This window comes from Octodon degus, unplaced genomic scaffold (assembly GCF_000260255.1).
Source record: "Octodon degus isolate 3935 unplaced genomic scaffold, OctDeg1.0 scaffold00023, whole genome shotgun sequence".
Classification (NCBI taxonomy): Eukaryota; Metazoa; Chordata; class Mammalia; order Rodentia; family Octodontidae; genus Octodon; species Octodon degus.
The window spans coordinates 1,115,700-1,138,799 of NW_004524599.1; the positions used below are offsets into that span (position 1 = coordinate 1,115,700).

The following is a 23,100-nucleotide window of genomic DNA, read 5'->3' on the forward strand; positions in this document are numbered from 1 at the left end:
TTATTCTTTGCACCTCTTCAGTTTCCCTATATATTAATCTGGGCTAAGAATAAATGTACTGAACTTTGTCCAGGGGATATTCACCACTTAATCACCATATATTAGGCCATGTTTCTGTCTTTGCTCCTTTTTCTTCCTGGGCACCAGTATATTTCATGTAAGAGAACTCATGTAAAGGTATGACCAAGATAATATGTAGTAAGTCATCAAATTTTGATTTGTGTGTTAAATTTGCGATGTCTATAGTTAGTAGACATGAGATGCATCTAGTTAGTAGAAATTTTGGCTTCTTTTCTCCTAGATTAGTTGAACCCACTTACGTTCTCTTAAATTAAAATTTGGGGTGATAATCCAATTACAGAATTAGTTCAAGGTCAGTAATATAAAGAATCATTATGGTTAAGTTTATGGCTTAATGAATTCCTATGAGATAGTGGGTTATACAGGTGATTCAAGGGTTCTGAAGGCAAGAAGATAAGGCTAGAGGTTGGAGAGGGAAGAAATTTTCTTGTATAAATGGCCAGATGTTTCTTCTGATTGTCTTTCTCATCCCAAACTGATTATGTTTCAAGTATTAAAAATGTTGAAGTAATTGTGCAGTGATGTATAATACATAGCACTTTGGATTAGTTGTATTTGTTTTGTCAAATAAATAATCCAACTTTTTTTTTGTACATTTCAAAGCAAATTGAAAGCAGTTCATTTTATCCTCAAATACTTTACACATATAGTATTATTAAATCTTCATTTTTTAAAATTTAGCAAAAAAATTTGGTGTGGTGAAATGTAAAATTCCTAGGTTAATCATTTAATGCATTGACAAATAGTTATATCTGTGTAACCCAGACCCCTGCTGAAACATTGAACATATCCATCATCCCAGAAAGTATATTTATGTTCCTTCCCGGTACATTCCTTTTACTTCTAACCAAGTGGTAACCACTATTCTCATTTTTTCTATATGCTGATTTACCACTTATCAGTTCATTTATTTAGATATATGATGACTAAATATTGTGTGCCTTTTTGTTAATTTTTATAAGATAATAGGAAATATAAAGGTGACAGTTTTATCAAATTTATTCAATACAAATGAACTCTGGGTACAAGTATTTGTCAGGCATATGTTTATTTTCTCTCATGGCTTCCCTATTTTCTTAATAGTATGTTTTGATCAGTTTTTGCAAATTTTATGTCTGAACTCATGTTTTTCTCTTATATGAGTTTTACTGTTCTTTGTATTTTAAGATACATTGCCTGGAAAAAAAAAAAAAAGAAATTTAAAAACCAAATTATTTATATACATCAGTATGATAATATTCAAAGTGACTAATAGTGGAGTGAGTACTAAAAAATATGTATACTAAGCAAGAAAGTTATTTGTGGAAAATATCACTTATTAGGGGAACCAAAACTTAATTTAGATTATAGTGGTGCTTTTTCAGAGTAAAGATTTATAGAAAAAAAAAAAAAAGATACATTGCCTGACCACAGGCTGCAGAATAATGTCTTTTGTTTGCTTTTAGATGGTTTATGTTTTTTTCTGATTTCTAATTTTTTATTTAGCTCATGGGTGAAAAATATAGTTAACCTCTAAATATTTGGTGATTGTTAATTTCTGATTTAACTTTATACTTAGAGAAAGATTGAAATCAACATTTTATACTTTGAAATGTATTGATTTTTCAGTGTAGCCCAGTGTATGTTATGCTTGATAATCTTGAGTAGATTTCTTATATATTTGGGGGTATATATAATGCTGTGCTAGTTAGTAAGATGACTTTTAGGATTTAGGATTTCTTAGATGTTTGTTTTTTAGTCTCTTTTTTTTTTTTTTTGAGGCGGCAGTATGACTAGTCCATTAAATTACCAAGTGATGATTAAAATTGTGAACTTTTATTTGTTGGATTTATCTTTCCTTCCTTAATTATATCAGTTATTGCTTCATGTAATTTAAGACCTTCATTAGAACATTAAACTTAACATTAGTTGTATGACTGCTTAATGATTTGTCCTTTTAATATTAAATATCTTTAAAAATCTTCAGAAATGTGCTTTACCTTGAAATCTACTTAGTTATTGATACAGCTACTATACTCTTGTTAGAGGAAGTTGTATGCTTATTAGCTGTAGGGGTATATCTTTTTCATCCGTTGACTTTTAGCCTATCTGTATTTAAAGTAACTCTTAAGTAAATAGTATATATAGTTGAGTCTTGTCCTTTAATTGGAATGCAACCATTTATAATTAATATACTCAACATAATTACTGTTATTGTTGGATTAAGGATTTTTTTTTTGTCTTTTTGAGACAGAGTCTCCTTATGCAGTTTATGCTGACCTTGAGCTCACTTTGTGGCCCTAGCTGGTCTTGAACCTAAGATAGTCCTTGTACCTCAGGCTGCCAAGTACAGGGGTTACAGATGTGTTGGCTCATATTTCACTTGGTCTACTTTTAAGTTCTATCTCTTTGCATTTGTTAATGTTCCTTTCAATCATAACTTTTTCCAGACTGATTTCCAGACTAAACCAGAATATTGGTTGAATATAAGTTACTGTGACACTAACTAAAGTGGAACTGTTTTTCTCATTGAGTCACTGGAGACTTGGGATGTTTTTGGTCTAATGGTTTAAAAACCAATGTGTTTCACCACTCATTGATTTTTGAGGGTTGTTAAAACTACATAATATATAACTTATGTTTTGTATTAATGATACAGGTATGATACTGAGAAACATTTTCTTGTTTCATTTGTATCAGTTGGAAAATTGGAGCTGAGAGTAGTTAGGTTCTCAGTTCAGATTTTTTTTTTTTAATTTAAAAGACCATATTATAATATTGCATAGTGCTGTACTACCTTTTTCCTATTTTAAATTTATCTATAACTTCATCAGTTCTATCTGAAAATAGAATAATATGAAAAATAGAAAATATCATTATAAACTGTGTTGTGTTTTAGGAAATGGACATCCCAGTATTACCGAAAATATCTCTACCAATCTCCAGTTCTTCACTGCCTACCTTCAATTTTAGTTCCCCTGAGATCACAACTTCCTGTCCATCATCCTTTAGTCCTTCTCAATCATTAACAAACAAGGTAATGAGCCAATGTGTCAATGAAGTGGTTTTTGTTCATATTCTTTCCTTTAGAAAATCCAGTGTTTTTCAAAAGAAGTGATTAGTAATGCATAGTAGAGAAATAAATTGTTTTACTCTTCAAAAATGCACAACTGTCTTATATGCATTATTGTGGAAATATTTAGCCTTTATATAGTACATTAGAAAAAGATGATTGCAAGTTTCCAAATAATATTTCCACTAAGATAATTTGTTTTGGTAGGACTTGGTACAAGGTTTTATTTTTTAGGTAGGATTAACATCTTTTTAAAAATTATTTTATTTTTTTAAGGAAGGATTTATAGGGTGTTCAAGGTCTCATTACTAGATAGGACTCATAGTGTTCTGCCTGTTTACAGCCTCCCAAGAGCTGGGATTACAGGTGTGCGCTACCACGCCTAGTCTCAATTGTAGTCTCAGTGCACCCTGGGGGCGGGGCCAGTACAGCAGGCCTGGTGGATTGAACCCCTAGCCCCTGGGCCTGCTTAGAGGCACTTTAATCTGCTGAGATGTTTGGCCAGCCTAGATTAACATCTTGAATCTTCTCTTGAGACATTATTTTTCTCCTTTAGATAAATGTCCATTTCTAAGGTTTTATATATTGTCCCAAAAGGTACCCAGTTTTGTAGCAATTATTGTTCATTTTTGCCACAAGTTAATAAAAAAAATGGCTGTTAAATCTAAAAGGAACAAGAATACTTTTAAGTTCTTTGAAATAATTTTCTTAAGGTCTGTTTATATATTGAATTTTTTTCTCTAAATAACTTTTTATCATTTCTTTATGGGAATAAAACAGGTACAAGTGACCTCTCCAAACAACACAGACAGCCCTGTGTTTAGATTTTCATCTCCAATTGTAATATCTACTGAGGCAGTTGTACTATCGCCGTCATCTGTAAGTAGCAAGCATGGAGTATCTCATGTTAATTGATTTCAAGGCCAAGCTGTATTACTCAATTTATTATGCTGTTGGAAGTAAGAAACAATTCTTACTGCCAACTTAAAAAATATTCAGGGTACAGCAAACTTTTAAGTGAATAATCTCATATTCTTCACTGTGTGTGTGCGTGTGTGTGTATGTAGAGTTTCTCCTGTATCATTTGACAGTTGAAGTGCAGATACCTGATTAGCTTAAGGCACTGGTGGTAAATCTATGGTATGTGTGCTTCAGCTGGCTTTGTGTTTCCATTTAAAGCTTTAATAAAAGTTTTACCATGACTGACTTAATGCTTCTTCACATCTCCTCTAAGAACAGACACATTCATTTGCCATCTTGGGTACCTCTGTACCCAAGAAAAATTTAACACAATGCAGTACTAATATAGTCTGTATTAAGATGTTTTCCTGTCATCCCCATATGTCCATTAATTGCTGTTTTATTTCTGTTAGTCCTAGATACAGTAAAAGACTTAAGACCTAATGCATTAAAATCACACTGTATGTGTATGTCTCTTGAATCATCTTGAATGTTGAGAAATGATGGGCTGTTGTCATACAATGTGATTTGTTTCTTAGTGGTCAGAAAATGATTTGAATAATAAGAATAAAGTTTAACATTGAAGTTGTCCCATATTTGACACATGGATTATTTTAATGCATTGCCCTTTTAACTTTGTCCCTAATTTTCTGTCATAACTAGGTGATATTCATTAAATATAACTTCCTTGCCATCAGTTATCTTGAAAGTCTCATACTTTTTTGTTAGAAAGTAACATTCAGAAACTGAAAATGGGCCATTTGTAATACAGCTATCATTTTATGTACTGTTTTGAGAGATAAAAAATATTAAAATACTGTGACACTATGGCTTGCTGTTTAATATAAGAATCCCAAGTGTTCTTTTTATGTATTTGGTGCAGGGTCTCACTATGCAGTTTGCACTCATAGTGATCCTCCTGTTTTCAGCCTCCCCAGTGCTGGGATTACAAGTGTGCGCCACCATGCCCAGTCTCGGTGGTCAGCTCAGCACACCTGAAGATGGGGCTGGCTTGGAATGTGGTGCTGGGGATCAAATCCTGGTCCCTGCGCTTGCCTAAACAGGCACTTAGTCTGCTGAACTATCTTGCTGGCCCCCAAAATCCAAAATATATATTATTTTGTGATGCCAGATATTGAATCTGGGTCTGGACTTCATATATACCAGGCATTAGCTCTACTATTGAGCTGTAACTGTCCTCCCCCACTTGCTTTTTTAAAAGTTATTTTGTTTGGTTTTTTAAAGACAGGATCTCACTATGTAGTTCACACTGGTCTGAACTGCTTCGGCCTCCTCAGTGCTGAGATTATAGGTGTGAGCCACTATGCCTGGCTCAACCTACTTTTTTTGAGGTAGCATCTTGCTCAGTTACTTAAATTGATCTCAAACTCTTGGGCTTATGTGATCCTCTTGCTTTAACTGCCCAGGTGCCAGAACTGCAGGAGAACATCACAGCACCCAACTTAAGAATTCCAATTATAGTCATTGTAACATACAAAAAACTGTTACTTAAAAATAAGTGAAATTTAGGAGCCGGGGAGATGGCTCAGTGGAATAAGCGCTTCCCTGGCAAGCGCAAGGGCCTGAGTTCAATCCCTGGTTCCACAAAAAAAACCAAACAAGCACATAAAAATAAGTGAAATTTAATAAATTTTTTTACTTGTATTAAACTACATTATATTTGAAAATAAATTGATGTTCTTTGGTCTTTACAGATTAGATTTACATTTAGTATGCCTGTTGCGAAAACAGAAATTTCTGGCTCTAGTAGTACTTCAGAACCAATTATAAGTAGTTCAGGTAAGTAGGCATTTTCACATGTTTTTGCAAAAACACAATTGCAGATACTTCAAATTCTTGGTTTTTTACCTTTAGTAAATCTTTTAAATGCTTTTCCTTCCGTTAAATTAGTTACTAGTTAAAACCAGAAGCTGCTATTCTTCTAATAATGCTATTATCTTCAAGAGCTAGAAAGTAATTATAGTTTGCTTTAGAGCAGGTAGTCAGAATAGCAAATGTATCCACCATCATTGTTTGGTAAAATTAAGGTGGCAAATTTGTTATAAATGAAGTCTCAAATTTTAAGGTTGGTATATTTTACTTATTTTAAAGAGAAAAACAATTTGAAAACAATAATACAGTAACAATGATTAATACATTGGGTATTGTTAACTTTGTTACCCAGCATTTAATTGTCCATATGATCCTAGCACAAACCTATCTTTTCAATAAACTAAGAGAAATTAGTAATATAACTATTTTAATTATCGTGTGTGTGTATATGTAATTTTTTTTCTTTGATTTTCCCTTTTTTTCTATTTTCCCCATCAGTTTCTCTTTTGAAATTTTTTTCCATTTCACAATATGTATTGTACATTTTGGTTGTTACTTACTCTTTCCTGGTTTCACAGTAGGAGGACAATACGATGTTTACACATTTGCACCTCGTTTATTTCACTTAAGAGTTTGGTCTCGAGTTGTATCCATTTACATATAAAAGTCTCCAGTTTATTGTCTATGGTTGAATAGTATTCAGTTATAGAAAAAGAGTACGTCTTTTTTTATCCATTCCTTCCTTGGTTGAGTTGCTTCTAAGATCCAGCTATTACAAATTGTGCTGTTATAAAAATGGGTGCAAGTATGTTTTTAATTGTTCTGGGAAGTTACTCATAAGGAAGGGGTATAGCTAGGTCAAATGGGGCCTCCAGTCCTAGTTTTTTGAGGAGTCTCCACACTGATGTCCACAGTGGTTGCACCAGTCTATACTCCCACCAACAGTGGAGACGTGTCTCCTCGCCCCCGCCCCCACCCCCAACCTCCACCCCTGCCCTGCAACCCCTGCAGCCTTTGTTACTGGTTGATTTCTTGATAATAACCACTGGCCTGTAGTTCTCTTTTTTAGTTGGGTCCTTCTTGAGTTTTGGTATCAGGGTAGTGCTTGCTTCCAGGAATGAATTTAGGATTTTTGCTTGCCTTTCAGCTTCATTAAAGAGTTTGTGAAGTAGTGGTGTTAGGTCTTCTCTTAAGTTTCTTGTATAATTCAGCAATTATTCCATCAGGGCCTGGGGTTTTTCTTTGTTGTTGTTCTAATTATATCTTGGAGTTCATTGATAGATACTGACTTACTTAGAGTTTTATGACTGCTTGATTCAGTTCTGGTAATTCGTATGTGTCTAGGAATATGTCCATTTCTTCTGCATTTTCCGTGTTATTTGAATACAAGTTTTCAAAGCATTCGGGATAGGTGATGGTCTAGATTTCTGCAGTCTCTTGTGATTTCACCCATTTCATTCCTAATTGCGTGGAATTGAGTCTTTTTTTTTTGATAAGGTTGGTTAAGGGTTTGTCCTTTTTACTTAATCTTTTATTGAAGAACCAACTCTTGGATTTATTGATTCTTGGTATTGTTTTCTTAGTCTCTAATGTGTTAATTTCTCTGTGATCTTTGTATTTTCCTCCGTGATGAGCATTTGGCTTAGCCTGCTCTTTTCCTAGAAGTTTGAGGTTCACCGTTAAGTTGTTGTTTGCACGTGCGCTTATTTTCCTGATTTGGGTATTCACTGCTATAAATTTCCCTCTTAGGACTGCTTTCATCGTGTCCCATAAGTTCCGGTATGTTGCATTGTTATTATTTTAACTGCAGAAACTAATTTCTTCTTTAATTTCTTCTGAGACCCATTGGTTGTTCAGGTGGGTGCTGTTCAATTTCTGTGTGTTTATGAAGTGGTTGTGGTTTCTTTTGCCATTGATTTCCAATTCTGTTGCTTTGTGGTCTTACAAGATGCATGAGATAATTTCAGTTCCTTTGCATTTACTTGAGCACGTTCTGTGAGGTAGTATGTGGTCTAATTTGAAGAATGCGCCCCGTGTGCAGCTGAGAAGAATGTATATTCTGATGTGGTGGGGTGGAATTCTCTGTAGACATCTACTAAGTCCATTTGTTTACAAGGTTGGTTCAGTTGTTACTCCGATGTTGATTTTTTTGTGGGGGTGATATTTTTGTGATAGTGGGTTATTGAAATCTACCAGGACAGTTGTATGTATTAGTGCTTATGTGATTTTTTCATGTCCATTACTATTTGTTTTATATGGTTGGATGCACTGGCATTTGTTGCATATGTATTTATGCTTGTTATCTCTTCCTCTTGCATTGTCCGTTTTACAAGGATGTAGTGACCTTTTTCTTTCTTAATTAGTCTTGGCTTGAAATTTTCTTTGCCTGCAATTTCTTTGCTGCTTTTTTCTGGCTTCCTGGCACATACAGTTTTTCCATCCTTTGACTTGCAGGGTATGAATTTCTTTTTCAGTTGAATGTGTTTCTTGTATACAGTGTGTTGTTGGATTGTGCTTTTTGATCCATGCCTCACTTTCTGTATGTCAGGTTCTTTTTCTGCACAGGGAAGTTTTCAGCCTTGAAATCTGTGTACAGTTTTTAAGTATCATTTGTGCGATCTCCTGCTTTTTCCTTGATTCCAGTTGATCTTAAAGTACCCCTGCCTGTCTCATCTTGCAGCTGCACCATTGGTTTCTCATGATGCCTTGCTATTTTTAAGAAATCTTTTCGTGCTCACTAACTGCAAGCTTGTCTCCTATACTTGAGATCCTGTCCTCAAATTGGTTTAATCTGCATCAAATACTTTCAATGAAATTTTTATTCTGGGAATCTACTCAACTCTGCCTTACATATTCCAGTTGTTTCCTGTGCTGGGCATTCATGGCTTCCATAATTTTCTCAAGCCCCTCTAGTTTTTTGTCTGTATCTGCTCTAGAATCACTAAGCATGTTAGTCTTTGTGGACACCATCTGTGCATTTATCTGAGAAGTTATTTCTGATTTGGTATTTTCTGGAGCAGCATTCAGTTGCTTTGTTGTTGTTGTTGTTGCCACTTTAGAGGCTAGATGGGTGGTTTTTGGATTTTTCCTCCTCAGTACCCCAAGTTTTCCTTTGGTGATTTGGTATCTTTTTCTTTTGTGCTACCTGGGATTGAACTCTGTACCTTGTGTTTGCCAGGCAAGTGCTTATTCTACAGAGCTATTTTTCCTGGCTCCTCCTTTTGGTGATTTGGATGTCTGGAGCTGTATCTTGTTTAATTGTTGTCTCTGAGTCTCCCTCTGACCCTCTTTCCCTCTCTTCCTCTGCCTCCTCATCTCCCTCCCTCCTTTGTTTTGTTCTAAGTTTAATTCATCTAGTGATGTTTATAAATTGCTTATTGTGGGTTGCTTTTATTGCTAGGTTTTAGAACCTTTAGAAAATGACTCCTTTTCTAAAGTATCTTCCAGTTTAAGTGGGTTTAAAGTTTCAGCCTGTTGCAGGATCTCTTCAGTTTGTTGGGATGACAAGTTGCTGCCTGTTTGGCCCAGCCGGTGTTTCTTTGGGACTGTGCCACAATGTTTTGTATGACTTTTAGTCAATCTCAGTCTTCAGATAGCAAAAAGAATAGCTGTTTATAATAGTTATGTTTGATTGATGTGTTACAATCAGCAGTAACTATAGTAACAGTTGCCACCTAGAAAATGACAGACCAGTGTCAGTGGCTTCAGTTAATAAGAGACAGACTTACCGAATGTGATCAACAAGTACTACCCGAAAATATACTGTGTAGAAGAAATACATTTAATTCAAAAAGGAATTAATACACTGAATGTCAAAGGATGGAAAACAATACTACATGCAACAGGAAGCTAGAGCAAAGCAGCCAAAGCAATTAGAAAAGAAAAAAATTAGCATCATGTGGTGGCATTTTATAGTGTTTAGTGATATAACAGTCCATTGCAGTATAGGTGCCATAGGTTTGTCACTTGTGCTTCGGAAGTGTTTGGGGATTTCCTTACTGCCTTCCCTTCCTTCCCAGTCTCTTCTCCCTTTCTCCAGTCACCTTTTTTTTTTTTTTTTTCCTTCTTCTGTGTTTAGGACAGGATCTACAGGGTCTCACTACGTAGATCGGACTCTTAGTGATTCTCCTGTTTTCAACCTCTGAAGTGCTGGGATTACAGGTGCGCGCCACCACACCCAGTCTCAATCACTGTCTCAGCTTGCCCCGCAAGCGGCACTGGCTCAGCTTGCCCGGGGTTTGAACCTTGGACTCTGCCTAAGCAGTCGTTTTAGTCTGCTGAGCTATCAGGCTGGCCCTCTGTTCACTTTTTTAGATAAGTATTTCCATGTTTCCCAGCTGACCTTGAATTTATGACTATCTTTTTTTGCGGAACCAGGGATTGAACTCAGGCCCTTGCGCTTGCCAGGGAAGCGCTTATTCCACTGAGCCATCTCCCTGGCCTCTATAACTGTCTTTTATAAGCATCTTGAATCGATAGGATTATGTACATGTGCAGAAACAGAAGATGTGCATTTTTAAAATAGCTTTAGAATTTTCAAAGTATCCTTTCTTGGAAGATATATTTAAAAAGTGAGCCAGGACGTTGAAGCTAGAGAGGCATTTACTTTGGTGTATCTGGAAAAGAAGAGATTGTATAAGTGGGGTAGAATACTAATTTGACTGGTATATTTGTTGTCATTGGGTGAATCAGCTTAAGAGGAATAGACCTTAAATAATTTCATGATTTATTTTGAGGAGAACCATTGCTTTTTTTTTTTTTTTTTTTTGCGGAACTGGGGATTGAACTCAGGTCCTTGCGCTTGCCAGGGAAGCACTTACTCCACTGAGCCATCTCCCCGGCCCACCATTGCTTTTTAGTAATACTTTTGTAGGGGTAATATAATGAATAACTATTTACTAAAGCAACATTGTATTGTATTATGTTTCAAAGAAATTATTCATTTTAAGGAGGTGGTTTTGTGTTTATAAGTAGTGGGTATAGAGTTGTGCTGTGTTATTTTTACCTTTGCTTCTCAGCACTTCTCTCTTTTAAAAAAAGCTGATTGAAAATGAGGATGTCATGATTAATAACATTGTGACAGGAGCTAACGTTTTCTGTTACCTCCTGTTTCTGTACCGTATTTTCCCCAGTGTTGCATTATTTTCTTTCAGTACATTCATTGGCTTACAGTTTATACTTCTTTAATGGCGAATTAGCCCTGTACTGTTAAGTGTTTCTGTCTAGTAAATTATAGTAACTTTTTATAAATTTTAGAAATTGATACAAATGAGTTGGTTTTGGAAGATTTTCTTTTTTAGTACATTTAATTTAAGCCCAGTAGTCCTCCTTAGTATAACAACTTTTATAACTCTAAAAAATTACAGCTCAAGACAACATTGCTGTGAACAGTACAAACTGTAAGAAGCAAAGTGAAGATTATGAGTGTGTTTTAAAACCTGCAAAAGTCCTGAAAGAAGGAAGTGTTCTAGATGTTCTGAAAAGTGCTGGTAAGATAATGGCTACCCTTGAAATAATAAGTCTTAATTACAAGGTCAAGACCTCATTTTACTATTGTGTTATAATTTACCCTTATAAAATTTTTGACTAATTTCATAGGAGTTTGATTTTTTTTTTAATTTTTATTTATTTATTTATTTGTGTGTGTGTGTGTGTGTGTGTGTGTGTGTGGCCAGCTCAGCCCACCAGGGGGCGGGCCTGGCTGGCATGTGGTGCTGGGGGATTGAACCAGCGTCCCTGTGCTTTGCTAAGCTTGTTTTAAGTAGGTGCTTTAGACCACTGAGCCATCTCACCAGCCCCAGGAGTTTGATTTTTTAATATAAATGTCAAATCTAATTTATGGGTACTGTCTTAGAAACCTTTATTCATTCCTTTGGAAGTCAGGGACTCTGAACTAATCCTGAAATCTAAGAAGGAGCTATAGAAGAGGAAAGTGAATTGTCTCTACATGGAGACTGGCGCATATTCAAAAGATGAAATGACCTTGACAAAGCCCAGTCATGTGTCTCTGCTGAGCTCACTGAACTGCCTTCTTGTTTTTTCTGCATTTGATATATGATGAAATAAGGACAAGTTTGCTTATTTGTAACGTTTATGGGCAGGTATTTTTGTACTTGACAATTTTATGAGGTACAGTATTATAATTCAATACATGTATTTAAATGTTTAATGATAAAAGGAAGATAAAGTAGATAATTTGAAGGGGATGAATAGAAGTCCTGAAGAATAAAACTTTGGTTTGACAGCAGAGATAATCTCTGCAGTGTTGGAATGTGTAGTACAAGAAATATGTCACTGCCTATAATGTTACCTAATAACTTTGAAAAGGCTTAGATTTACCCAGCAGTTTGTGTGCATACATAATAGGATACATTTTCATCATGGTTGCCTGATTCCTTTTTCTTTCTTTCGTTCCTTTTTTTTAAAGGTTGTCTTCCACAATAAAATTTAGGATAAAGTTATTAGATCTATCTTTTTCTTATTTTTAAAATGGTGTATTCAGCCTCAGGAATGAAATAATTTGGGCAGTATTATACACTTATGGTAATTCCAGAAACCCTATTCTAGAATTAACCATGCAGCATGTGTGCAGTTTTATTGTATATACACATATTTAGTGAGGTAGGGCCATGCTTTGCATATATAATCCTATTTGCTTTTAACTTTCTTGTCATCCTGTGTATTGAACCTAGATGCTCTCTACAAGTGGGTTAAGTTAAATCCTCAATCCTTTTTTTTTTTTTTGTATTTTTTTTGTGTTTCTTAGGGAAGGGTCCACAGGGTGTTCAGGGTTTCACAACTAGATCGGACTCATAGTGACCCGCCTGTTTACCGCCTCCCAAGAGCTGAGATTACAGGTGCACGCCACCATACCCAGTCTCGATTGCTGTCTCAGCACACTTTGGGGGCGGGGTTGGCATGGCAGGTCCGAGGATCAAACCCCCAACCCCTGCACCTGCTTGCAGGTGCTTTAATCCACTGAGCTATTTGGCTGGTCCTCTTTTTGTTCTTTTTTGTTTTTTGAGACAGGGTCTTAGTATGCAGTCTAGGCTGGCCTTGATCTTATTTCTGGGACAAATACCTGACACTCAGAATGAAGGAAAAGTTTATTCAGCTCATAGGTACTGGAGTTTTTAGTCTGTACTCTACTGGCTGCAAGGCAGCACATGGCACATGGCAGAGAGCAACCTTTCATGGTGGTGACAAAGAGCAGGAGAGCAAAGGGATTGGCAGCAGCTGAGGCAGCTAGTTAGCCCCTCTCCCCTTCTTACATTGTAATGCAGATTTACCTACCCCAGGGTGGGTGCAGCATCCAAACCCACAGTAATCAATCACAAACTGTAGAAGCTGCCCTGTGACTGCATGAGGCTTTGGGGCAGACACCTGTACACAAACCATAACAGGTAGTCTAGGCTGGCCTCAAACACTCAGTGATCCTCCTGCTTATGTCTCCTGACTGCTGGGACTACGGGTGGTATCACCATGTCTTAACTGTTTTTATTCTTTCAAATGAGGTGCATAGGCTGAGGTGCAAGTTTGGATTCTCTTATTCTCTCAAGTAGCTGGGATTCTTGGTCTGTACTGCTGTACCTGATCAAATTAGGAAAAGGTGACAAAGTGGAAGGAAAAGAAATCTACAATGCCTGATTATTACCACTTTTAAAATTTTGCCAAATTTTATGTTGTTGACCACTGGGAGTAGATGTGGAATCTTTTTGTTCCTATCCTGAATTTAAGTTTAGACTAGGTTGCTTCTTGGTACCATTAGAAAACCTTTATCAACTTTCTGTACTTTTTCTTTTCCTTTAATACTTAAGCCTGGATAAATCGATCCCTGATAGTGTTGATGTATGTAAAAGGAGTTAGTTGGTTTCAGGTAAAGGATTAAAAAGTTACTTACATGAATAAAGTGTAGCTTCAGTGAACTCACCAAATGATAGCAGTTTGGGCAGCACAAATATTTCCCCTCATCCTGTGTTGGCTTGGTGGCAGTGTGCCTGTGACCAAGACTGCAAGTTTGAGTCCAGCCTGTGTTGCTTAGTAACATAGACTATATTAAAAAAAGAAAAAGGGTTTGGGATGCAGCTCAATGAGGCCATGGTTTTAAAAAAAAAAAAAAAAATCACCTTTTATAGCCATCCTATTGCCCATGAAATAAATGCATCTTCATTTTGTTACAAAGTAGATACACTTAAAATATGAAAGGCACTTGAGATTATGTTGGCTTACTCTTTGAGGCCCTTGTGTTTGAGTCACTGCTGGGGAACTTTGTATCAACATGCATTTGCATAGCTCCAGGAGGATAGACTGGGTCTTTTGATATTTCTGGGCCTTACAGAAGTTTTGGTACATCTTTGTTTGGACTTGTCATTGCAGGGGATGCAATTTTAAGGTTCATGTGAGTTTAGTGTAGTTAAAAACTATTTTTACCACGCTGTTGTACTTTGGAGAGCCATCTATTAATTATGCCTCTTCAGCGCAGCTTGTTTTACTGAAGTTAGAGGCTTCGATAACACTCTCATGTCTTGAAAACATTGAAAGATGATAAATATTGAAGTCATTTGGTACAGCCAACGCAATGCCGGAAAGAAGACATATGGAAGAAAGGCTTTGACTGTGTTAGAGGAAAGCACAGTATATAGTAAAGTGTGAATGACAGTAGTGTGTATCAGTAAGTAGATGAGAGCATTGAACTCTAAAGTCTGATTGGGAGAAGGTGATACATACATCTTTTGTAGAATTTTAACTTTGTCTTACTACAATTTTAATGATTGCATAGGTGAAAAACAACGTAGACGTTGTCCATCTTGATTGTATAACCCTGCAATAAGGTAAACGTTTTCTTTCAGTAGTTGCAGTTAATCCCTTGATTAGAAAACTCCTGTTATTCCCACCCTACCCCACCATAGGTTTCGCCTCACCAAAGGTAGATTCTGTTGCTGCTCAGCCTACTACCACAAGCTCTGAAGTTTATACAAGACCAGCAATAAGTGCTTTTTCTTCAAGTGGAGTTGGGTTGGGGGAAAGTTTAAAAGCTGGATCATCCTGGCAGTGTGATACATGTCTGCTCCAGAACAAAGTTACAGACAACAAGTGCATAGCCTGTCAAGCGACAAAATTAACACCAGGAGAAACTGCTAAACAGACTGGAACTGGGACACCAAGCAAAAGTGGCAAAGCACCTCTTTCTGCGTCAGGAACAGGCTTTGGAGACAAGTTTAAACCAGCAATAGGATCTTGGGATTGCGATACCTGTTTAGTACACAATAAACCTGAAGCAATGAAATGTGTGGCCTGTGAAACCCCAAAACCTGGAACTGGTGTGAAGCGACCCCTGACATTGACAGTGGTTTCAGAAAGTGCTGTAACTACAGCTGCTTCATCTTCTAACTGCACTGTTACCTCTGGTACCTTAGTATTTGGAGATAAATTCAAAAGGCCCGTGGGGTCTTGGGAATGTCCAGTATGCTGTGTTTCTAACAATGCCGAAGACAACAAATGTGTGGCCTGTATGTCTGAGAAACCAGGTACATTTACAGCTATTTGGAGTAGTTTTGCTCATTACTTAAGTAGAACATTATAATTTGTTCTGTAAGACAGCTAAAAATAGTTTTAGTATTTGTAGTGGTTCAGAATGAGTATTTTTTCATAATTTTATAAAACCATTTTGAGGTTAAATTGACTTGCTCATGGCTAGGTCTTATGTGTACTTAGGATAGGTTAACTGGTATGTTAACCAGCCTAGTGGATATTCTTTTATATCTAATGTATAATCTTTTACAGATTGATTAATGTAGGTACTAAAAGCTCTCAGGAGGACATAAGTCTTTCTCAGATCTTGATGTAGAATAAAATATTGTCATTTTTCTCTTATGTAAAATAAGTATAGGTGTCATTTACAGAGGAGAATTCTTTAAGGGATATAGTAATATTTTATGAAAATGTTGTAGCTAAATATTAATTGTGGTACCATAGCCATGTGCTTATCTGCAAGGTAGATTGCAGGGATAGGAAATAACTTAATCATTTATGAATTCTAACCTGGCTAGAAAAATGGAGACAGGTTTGAGTTTTTCCTGTTTGCTTGTTTAAAATTGGAAGAATTACTGAAGGACTTATATCAGTTTTTAATTCATTTTGTAAGTGACACTGGTTTTGTGTTTCTAATTTCTTCTCAACAATAATATTTATTCTGAAATATCCTCCCATTTGGCACTGCCTTCTCACTTAAAAAGAATACCCTCTACATGAGGAAATGAAATTCTAAATTATTAACACAATAGGTATTGAAGAGTATGGGCTTGGTCCTTTTAAGTGATGAATCATCATTTTCAGCAACAGAGTGATCAAATTTATTAGTCAGTCTGGTGGCTTTTTTGATTCTGAATTTTTTTTTTTTTTTTTTTTTTTTTGGTGGAACCGGGGATTGAATCTGGTGGCTTTTTTGAGAATGACACTGAAAACAACCGAGTTTGGAGGATAATTTAGGGAGTCCTGTGTGTAGTGTTGGTAGTAAATAATGATGTATACTAATGGAATCAAAAAGGTGGGAGAGGATGCAGAATTGTGTACAGCTGAAGATATGTGCATTTCAAGCTACTGAAGTTGATAGTCTCATAATACATGTGGCTTTTGGATAAACTAACATGGACCATGCACTCTCAGGGCTAGAGATACAACAGATATGGTGTCACATCACAGTTCTGGGAGCAGAGGTGAATTGAGTAAATAAAAACAGCTTAAAGCCAAACTCTGCAAATTTAAGAGACTGGAAGTAGTAAAATTTTAGAGTTAATCTTTTAAAATATTAACAGAATGGAGAAACAAAAAGTAGGTGGCACTAGTTGTCTCTTGACAAATAAGACCAGAAGTTTGAATAAGGTTACTATTCAAACAGGAGATGAGGGAGACTTGAGCCATAATTGCGGAAGGTTAGAAGAAAAGATTGAAATAAATTTGAGAAATGTTACAGGGAATGAGGAGGCAAACTAACCAAGTAGTTGCTGGAACAGACAGATGACAGTGACAGAGCTCAGAGAAGGTAGGTTGCAGGTACAGGTTAGGACTCTTTTAATCAGAGCTTGTGAGGACAGTGGACCAGAGACAGCATCAGGGAGCAGTTTTGTTAGCTAGATACAGGAGCATCTGTAAATTACTGAGGTGGTTCAGGTAAATGGGGAGAAATGACTGTAGTTGAGTATGACTTAGAGAAATATGGATGCAGAACAACTGGCTCCATCTCCACACATGTCCTTAATTTGTGTTCTGAGCTGCTTTTGGCCAGCTTATAAACATGCTGGCTCTGCTTCAAGATTTGTTTTGTTTGTTTATTTTTATGTATTTGGTAAAGGGTCTCACTATGCTGCTTGGACTTGTAATGATCTTCCTGTTTTCAGCCTCCCCAGCACTGGGATTATAGATGCCCGGTTTTAGTGGCCAGCACAGCATGCCTGGGGGCAGAGCCAGTGAGGCACATGGTGCAGACTGCTTCAAGATTTAATTATCACCTCTGAATATTCCTCATGTCTGTCATTTCTTCCTTTACACATTTGTTTTAGATCATTCATCAGTTGGTGATGATATGTTTGTGTTTTGATTTTCCCTTTCAGACCATGAGCACCTTAAAAGTTAAAACTTTTAACAAATTCATCTCTATGTCCCCCAAACTCAACTATACTACAGTGTTTAAAGTTTGTTAAATGGCTAGTATATAACAGTCCAGTTGTGAACATAGTAGGCACAGGGTTTCATTGTGAAATGTATGATAGAATGCTTCTATACGAAAAGGAAATATGCTTTGAAATCTTGAAATTAATATGGAATATGGCTATGCTTTTATGTTAGGATAGTGCCCGCAGTTTATATTTGTAGCATACTGAGCTGTTTAAAGAAGTTTTGGATTCTTTAGGACAGTTTAGTCTTTTAGCTCCTTATATATTTGAGCATTTTTTTAAACCACAGCAGTTTCAATTTGAGAGTAAGAGGGAGCTCACTCACCACTGGGCAAAGTTTGCTTTGCATTTATAAGATTAACAGAAATCTGAGAGGTTTATCTTGTTTTTCACAATGTAATGCTTACATTGCTGGCATTTTATGTGTCTTAATTAGAAGCTGTCAGAATTGAACACTTAAACTTAGTAGTGACATTAAGATACTGACATAATGAAAATTAAAGTTTTAAATGATTTTCCCTATGATCTTTTAGGAGGCTCAGTCCTTGCTTCTAGTGGCAGCCCTGTACCTGTCTCTGTGTCTTCTGGGAACTTTCTAGGATTGGACAAGTTCAAAAAGCCTGAGGGAAGCTGGGACTGTGAAGTGTGCCTAGTACAGAATAAAGCTGACTCTGCCAAATGTGTAGCATGTGAAAGTGCAAAGCCAGGCACAAAATCTGAGTTTAAGGGTAAGTTGATGGTAAAATAACTATTTATAATGTCCTTTTAAAGTGAAATATTTGTGAAGAGCATTAGGTTTTTCGTTACGCATTCTCTCTTGTTAATGTGTATAAAATGAGATAATTGTTCCAAATTCCTGTAGTTCATGTGTATCTGATTATTAAGATACAAACCTGGGTGTCACCAGCAAGGTACCTTTTTTGCATCTGAGTGGAGAACTCTGCTCTAGAGTTGAGGCTTTTAGGTTGTTTTGTTTTTAAATGCTAACCCCCGTATGAATATCTTGACTTGATTCTTATTTAAAGTAATCTAGCTTGGGCTTTGGTTTCCCAGAGTCCAATTCCAGAAAGAGAAGTCTTTAATACCTCTCAAAGTAATTAATGCTGAGCTATCTGGAAGCCAAAATTTGACTATAAACCAAACGTTTTATATTTTTAGTTAGTATGATTGACGTAAAAGCTTTGCAAAATAATACTTATGGTCTGTATGAAATGCCCTAGTGTTTTCCATTTCATTTTAATTTTTTAAAATTTTATTTATTTATTTGTGTGTGTGTGTGTGTGTGTGTGTGTGTGTGTGTAGGGGGGCAGCTCAGCCCACCAGAGGGCCGGTTGGCTGGCATGTGGTGCTGGGGGATTGAACCACAGTCCCTGTGCTTTGCTAAGCTTGTTTTAAGTAGGTGCTTTAGACCACTGAGCCATCTCACCAGCCCCTCCATTTCATTTTAAAAGGAAAATGATTGCAACCTACTTAATTTGTTGGATGACTTAATGGGATATAACTGGCATTTGAAAATTGCTGCTGTCTGGTTGTAGTGGAAGATCCTTGTACTCCTGTCCATTTCCATTCACTCTGTAGCTGTTGTCTTACTGCTGTCCTTGCCATGTTCTCTACCTGTGGTGTAGAAACCACCATGCTCTAAAAGTTTACCATCCTTTGAGGCGGTACTAATTACAGGTTAACTCTTACCTTTGGCACTTTTATTTTTTAGCATTCCAACTAGAATCATTCAGGATATTTTAGAAATCCTATATAGCCACTTGCTCCTCAGGTTCTAGTGTAGGTGTTCATCTTAATTTTTCTTTAGGGAAAGGTAGGGTGGGTGAGTAATCATTGATGGGGGAAATTCATGGTAGGTTTATATACAAAGCTCAACTGCTATGTCTTGTGTGTTAGCAGAGTACTGTCTGAATATCTTAATTCATTTTAATGGATTTTGTATTGAGCCAATGAAACCAAAATTTTAATCTTGTCAATATGTTGTCTTTATACATATAGCTTCAAAGATACTTTATAAATATAATTTTCTTTCTTTTTTTTTTTTTTGATGCTGTTTAAGTGCTTGAGTAAATAATACAAATTAAAAAAAAACAAGAAATGATGGCAAAAGTTTGTAGTGAGACTTCCATCTCATGTCTCCCCACTGGCTCATTTTACAGTTTTTTAATCCCCTCCAAAAGGAATAGCCATGGCTAATTCCTTATAAGTCTTCCAATGTTTCTCTATACCCTTCCTAAGCAAACATATTCTGTGTCTTCTGATTTTGTACTTTGTTAGAAACGTGTATATCACACTCCCTTTCAGCCTAGATTATGACATTTTATATGTCTAATTTTATCCTTAAAGTCTCAGTTATAGAATTGCTGTGTCTACGATTGTGTTTTTAAATATTGACAAATTGCTCCTGACATATTTTGCGCTAATTTATATATCCATCTACAATATATGAAAGTGCTTACTCCTATTATCGATACAAAATTTATCACACTTTGTTAGCCAGTGTAATAGGAATGGTGTTTTGTGCAGTTTTAAAGGTTGAGATGTAAATCTTGTAGTGAATATTGGCCAACGTGGTTCGTATTTATTGCTGTTGATAGTATTTTTCAGAGTTCCTATTTCACTTTGGCTTTCAAAGATAAGCATTTTGTCAAGAGCATAAACACATTAAATTACTGACTTTGTGTGGTATCTTGTATCATTTTGAAGGTTTTGGCACATCTTCCTCATCTTCAAATCTACCAGCCTCATCCTTCAAATTTGGTATTCCACCATCATCGTCATCTGGACCTTCTCAGACTTTATCAAACCCTGGAACTTTTAAATTTGGAGATCAGGGAGGATTCAAAATAGGCCTGTCATCTGACTCTGGGTCTGTAAGCCCCATGAATGAAGGCTTTAAGTTTTCTAAAGCAACTAACTCCAATTTTAAATTTGGAGTTTCATCTGATTCTCAAACTGAAGAAATTAAAAAAGAGAGTAAGAATGATAATAGTCTTAAATTTGGACTTTCTTCTGGTTTAAGCAACCCAACTTCATCAGCTCCATTTCAGTTTGGTATGTCTAATCCTGGACATCAAGAAAAGAAAGAGGAACCACCTAAATCTTCATCTACAGGCTTTAGCTTTGGTTCTGGCGTTATTAACCCTATTCCTGCTGCTACTGATACCATAGTGACCTCTGAGAACAAAACCAAGTTTAGCTTTGGAACCATAGAAACCAAGAGTGTTTCAGTGGTTCCTTTTGCATGCAAGACAACAGAAGCAAAAAAAGAAGAAATACCAGCTACCAAGGGAGGGTTCACTTTTGGCAATATGGAAACTGCCCCTCTGTCATCTGCCTCAGTGTTTGTTTTAGAAAGAACAGAAGAAAAGCAGAAAGAGCCTGTTACTTCTACATCTCTGGTTTTTGGAAAGAAAGCTGGCAGTGAAGAGACAAAATGCCCACAAGTATTTTCCTTTGGGAATTCAGAGCAAACCAAAGATGAGAGTTCTTCAAAGGCAGTGTTTAGTTTCAATATGGCAAAACCATCTGAGAAGGAGTCTGAGCAGCCAGCAAAGGCCACTTTCACTTTTGGAGCTCAAACCAATACTACACCTGGTAAATATTAAGATTTTATTATGTGGTGCCTTTGATACCTCAGCCAGCACAGGAAGTCAAAGAATGGTTTATGTGGGATATAGAACTCTTGGAGAAGTAGCCCAGAATTTTGTCTTCTCTTAATCCCTCTGATTCTGACGAAATTACCTCCAGAACTAACGTTCAGAAGCAATAACTTTAACAGAAAGTTCCTAATAGTGCTCATTTATATATGCACTTGTTCCTTCTACTTCGGCTTTCTCTTTGGGCTTTTTGTAATCAGAATTGGTGCATAACACTTTGCTGTATGGGAATGCTAGCTTTGGCAGCATATATACTAAAATTGTGCTATCTGCAAAAATAGGGATTCATAAATACAGAATAATTGACTTAACAGATTTTTTTTTTTAAAATGAATTTAGGACAGGGTCTACAAGGTATACAGGATCTCACTATATAGATTGGACTTGTAGTGATCCTTCTGTTTTCAGCCTCACAAGTACTGGGATTATAGGTGCGCGCCACCATGCCCAGTCTCACATCACCACCTCAGCATACCCCAGGGGTCAGAGCCGGCACAGCACCTGGGCATTGAATCCCGGCTGCTGCACTCTGCCGAAGCAGGAGCTTTTAGTCTGCTGAGCTATCTGGCCAACCATAGCATTTTTATGTAAATGCTTTCATTTGCAAATAATTACAGATACCCAGCTATAGAACAGTTAAGGAACATAGACAACAAATACAATTAAGCCCTGAGAAAACAGTAGTAATTTTGAAAACTAAAACCCTGAAGGAAAAATCAAACAATATTCTTAAGTTAAAGCCTGGCTGTTGAAATAAAAGCTTTTCTCTGTGCTGAGTATTGAGAAACAACATAGCTGATAATCACATTAGTAAAATGGAATTTCTCAGAACACAGTGCAGAAATTAGAGATACTGATAAAAGCTAGACCTACAAGTTCCACTGAAATAACAGTTTCTTAAAGAAATTTTTATAGCAGAAATATTTTAAACCCAAGGAAATTTTTTGTGTAGACTCTCTTGTATAAAGTGGAAATGACCCACTAGTTGACACAGTTCAGTTCTTAAATGAGTATCTGATTAGCTTGACAAAGCTAAGCTGGTTCTGAAATGTACATGGAAGGAAAAACACCTGAGAAAAGGTAGAGGAGAAGGGCAAGGACATAAACAAATTTGTTCTATTAATATCAAGCCCTAAACTACAAGGTTAATTAAAATAGTCTGAAAACAGAAAAGAAATATATGTATGTTAGGAAAGTTAGTATGTCAAAAAGATGGGACTGCATATTACTAACAAAGGATACATTAGTGTGAGGGAAAAATTTGCTACCTATTTGTTTAAATTCAAGTTGTGATTCTATTCTGCTACATTTACTGCAGCATAAATTACAAATTCATACAATAGCTATCTTCCACTATCTGAATTTGTTATCCACACAAACATAGTATCAAGTTAGATTTTGATATGAGGGATAATTTTTAGAAGTCTGAATGCTCATGGCTACCATTTGAAAGAAAACTCACAGGCCATAGAAGAAGAGATGATTAATTTTGGCTGTATCAGATTGTATTAAGAGGTACTCATTTGATGACTAATTTTACACCAAAGCTTAACATTCTGTTTTCTAAAGTTCTAGATTCATACTTAATGATTTATGTTTCTTCATTTTGTCTTTTACAGATCAAGGTACAGCAAAGCCAGTTTTTAATTTCTTGAACAGTTCCTCTAGTTCAAGTACACCAGCCACTTCAGCCAGTGGTGGGATTTTTGGTAGTTCCACTTCCTCTTCCAATCCGTCTGTGGCTGCCTTTGTATTTGGACAGGCCAGCAATCCTGTAAGCAGCTCTGCCTTTGGTAACTCTGCTGAATCCAGTACATCTCAACCCTTGCTATTTTCTCAAGAT

At 36.3% G+C, this 23,100-nt stretch overlaps 1 protein-coding gene across 1 annotated transcript in view; it reads left to right on the top strand.

Annotated features, from left to right (window-relative positions):
• The window catches only part of Nup153 (nucleoporin 153), a gene marked incomplete at its 3' end in the record, with an annotated part of 66,099 nt that extends 42,999 nt beyond the window's left edge, over window positions 1-23,100 (top strand). Inside the window, exons 11-18 of the mRNA XM_023712055.1 lie at window positions 2,960-3,097; window positions 3,914-4,012; window positions 5,809-5,893; window positions 11,293-11,415; window positions 14,836-15,453; window positions 18,132-18,326; window positions 20,305-21,195; window positions 22,877-23,100. Coding sequence (XP_023567823.1) covers window positions 2,960-3,097; window positions 3,914-4,012; window positions 5,809-5,893; window positions 11,293-11,415; window positions 14,836-15,453; window positions 18,132-18,326; window positions 20,305-21,195; window positions 22,877-23,100 — 2,373 coding nt within the window. The remainder of the gene's footprint in view (window positions 1-2,959; window positions 3,098-3,913; window positions 4,013-5,808; window positions 5,894-11,292; window positions 11,416-14,835; window positions 15,454-18,131; window positions 18,327-20,304; window positions 21,196-22,876) is intronic.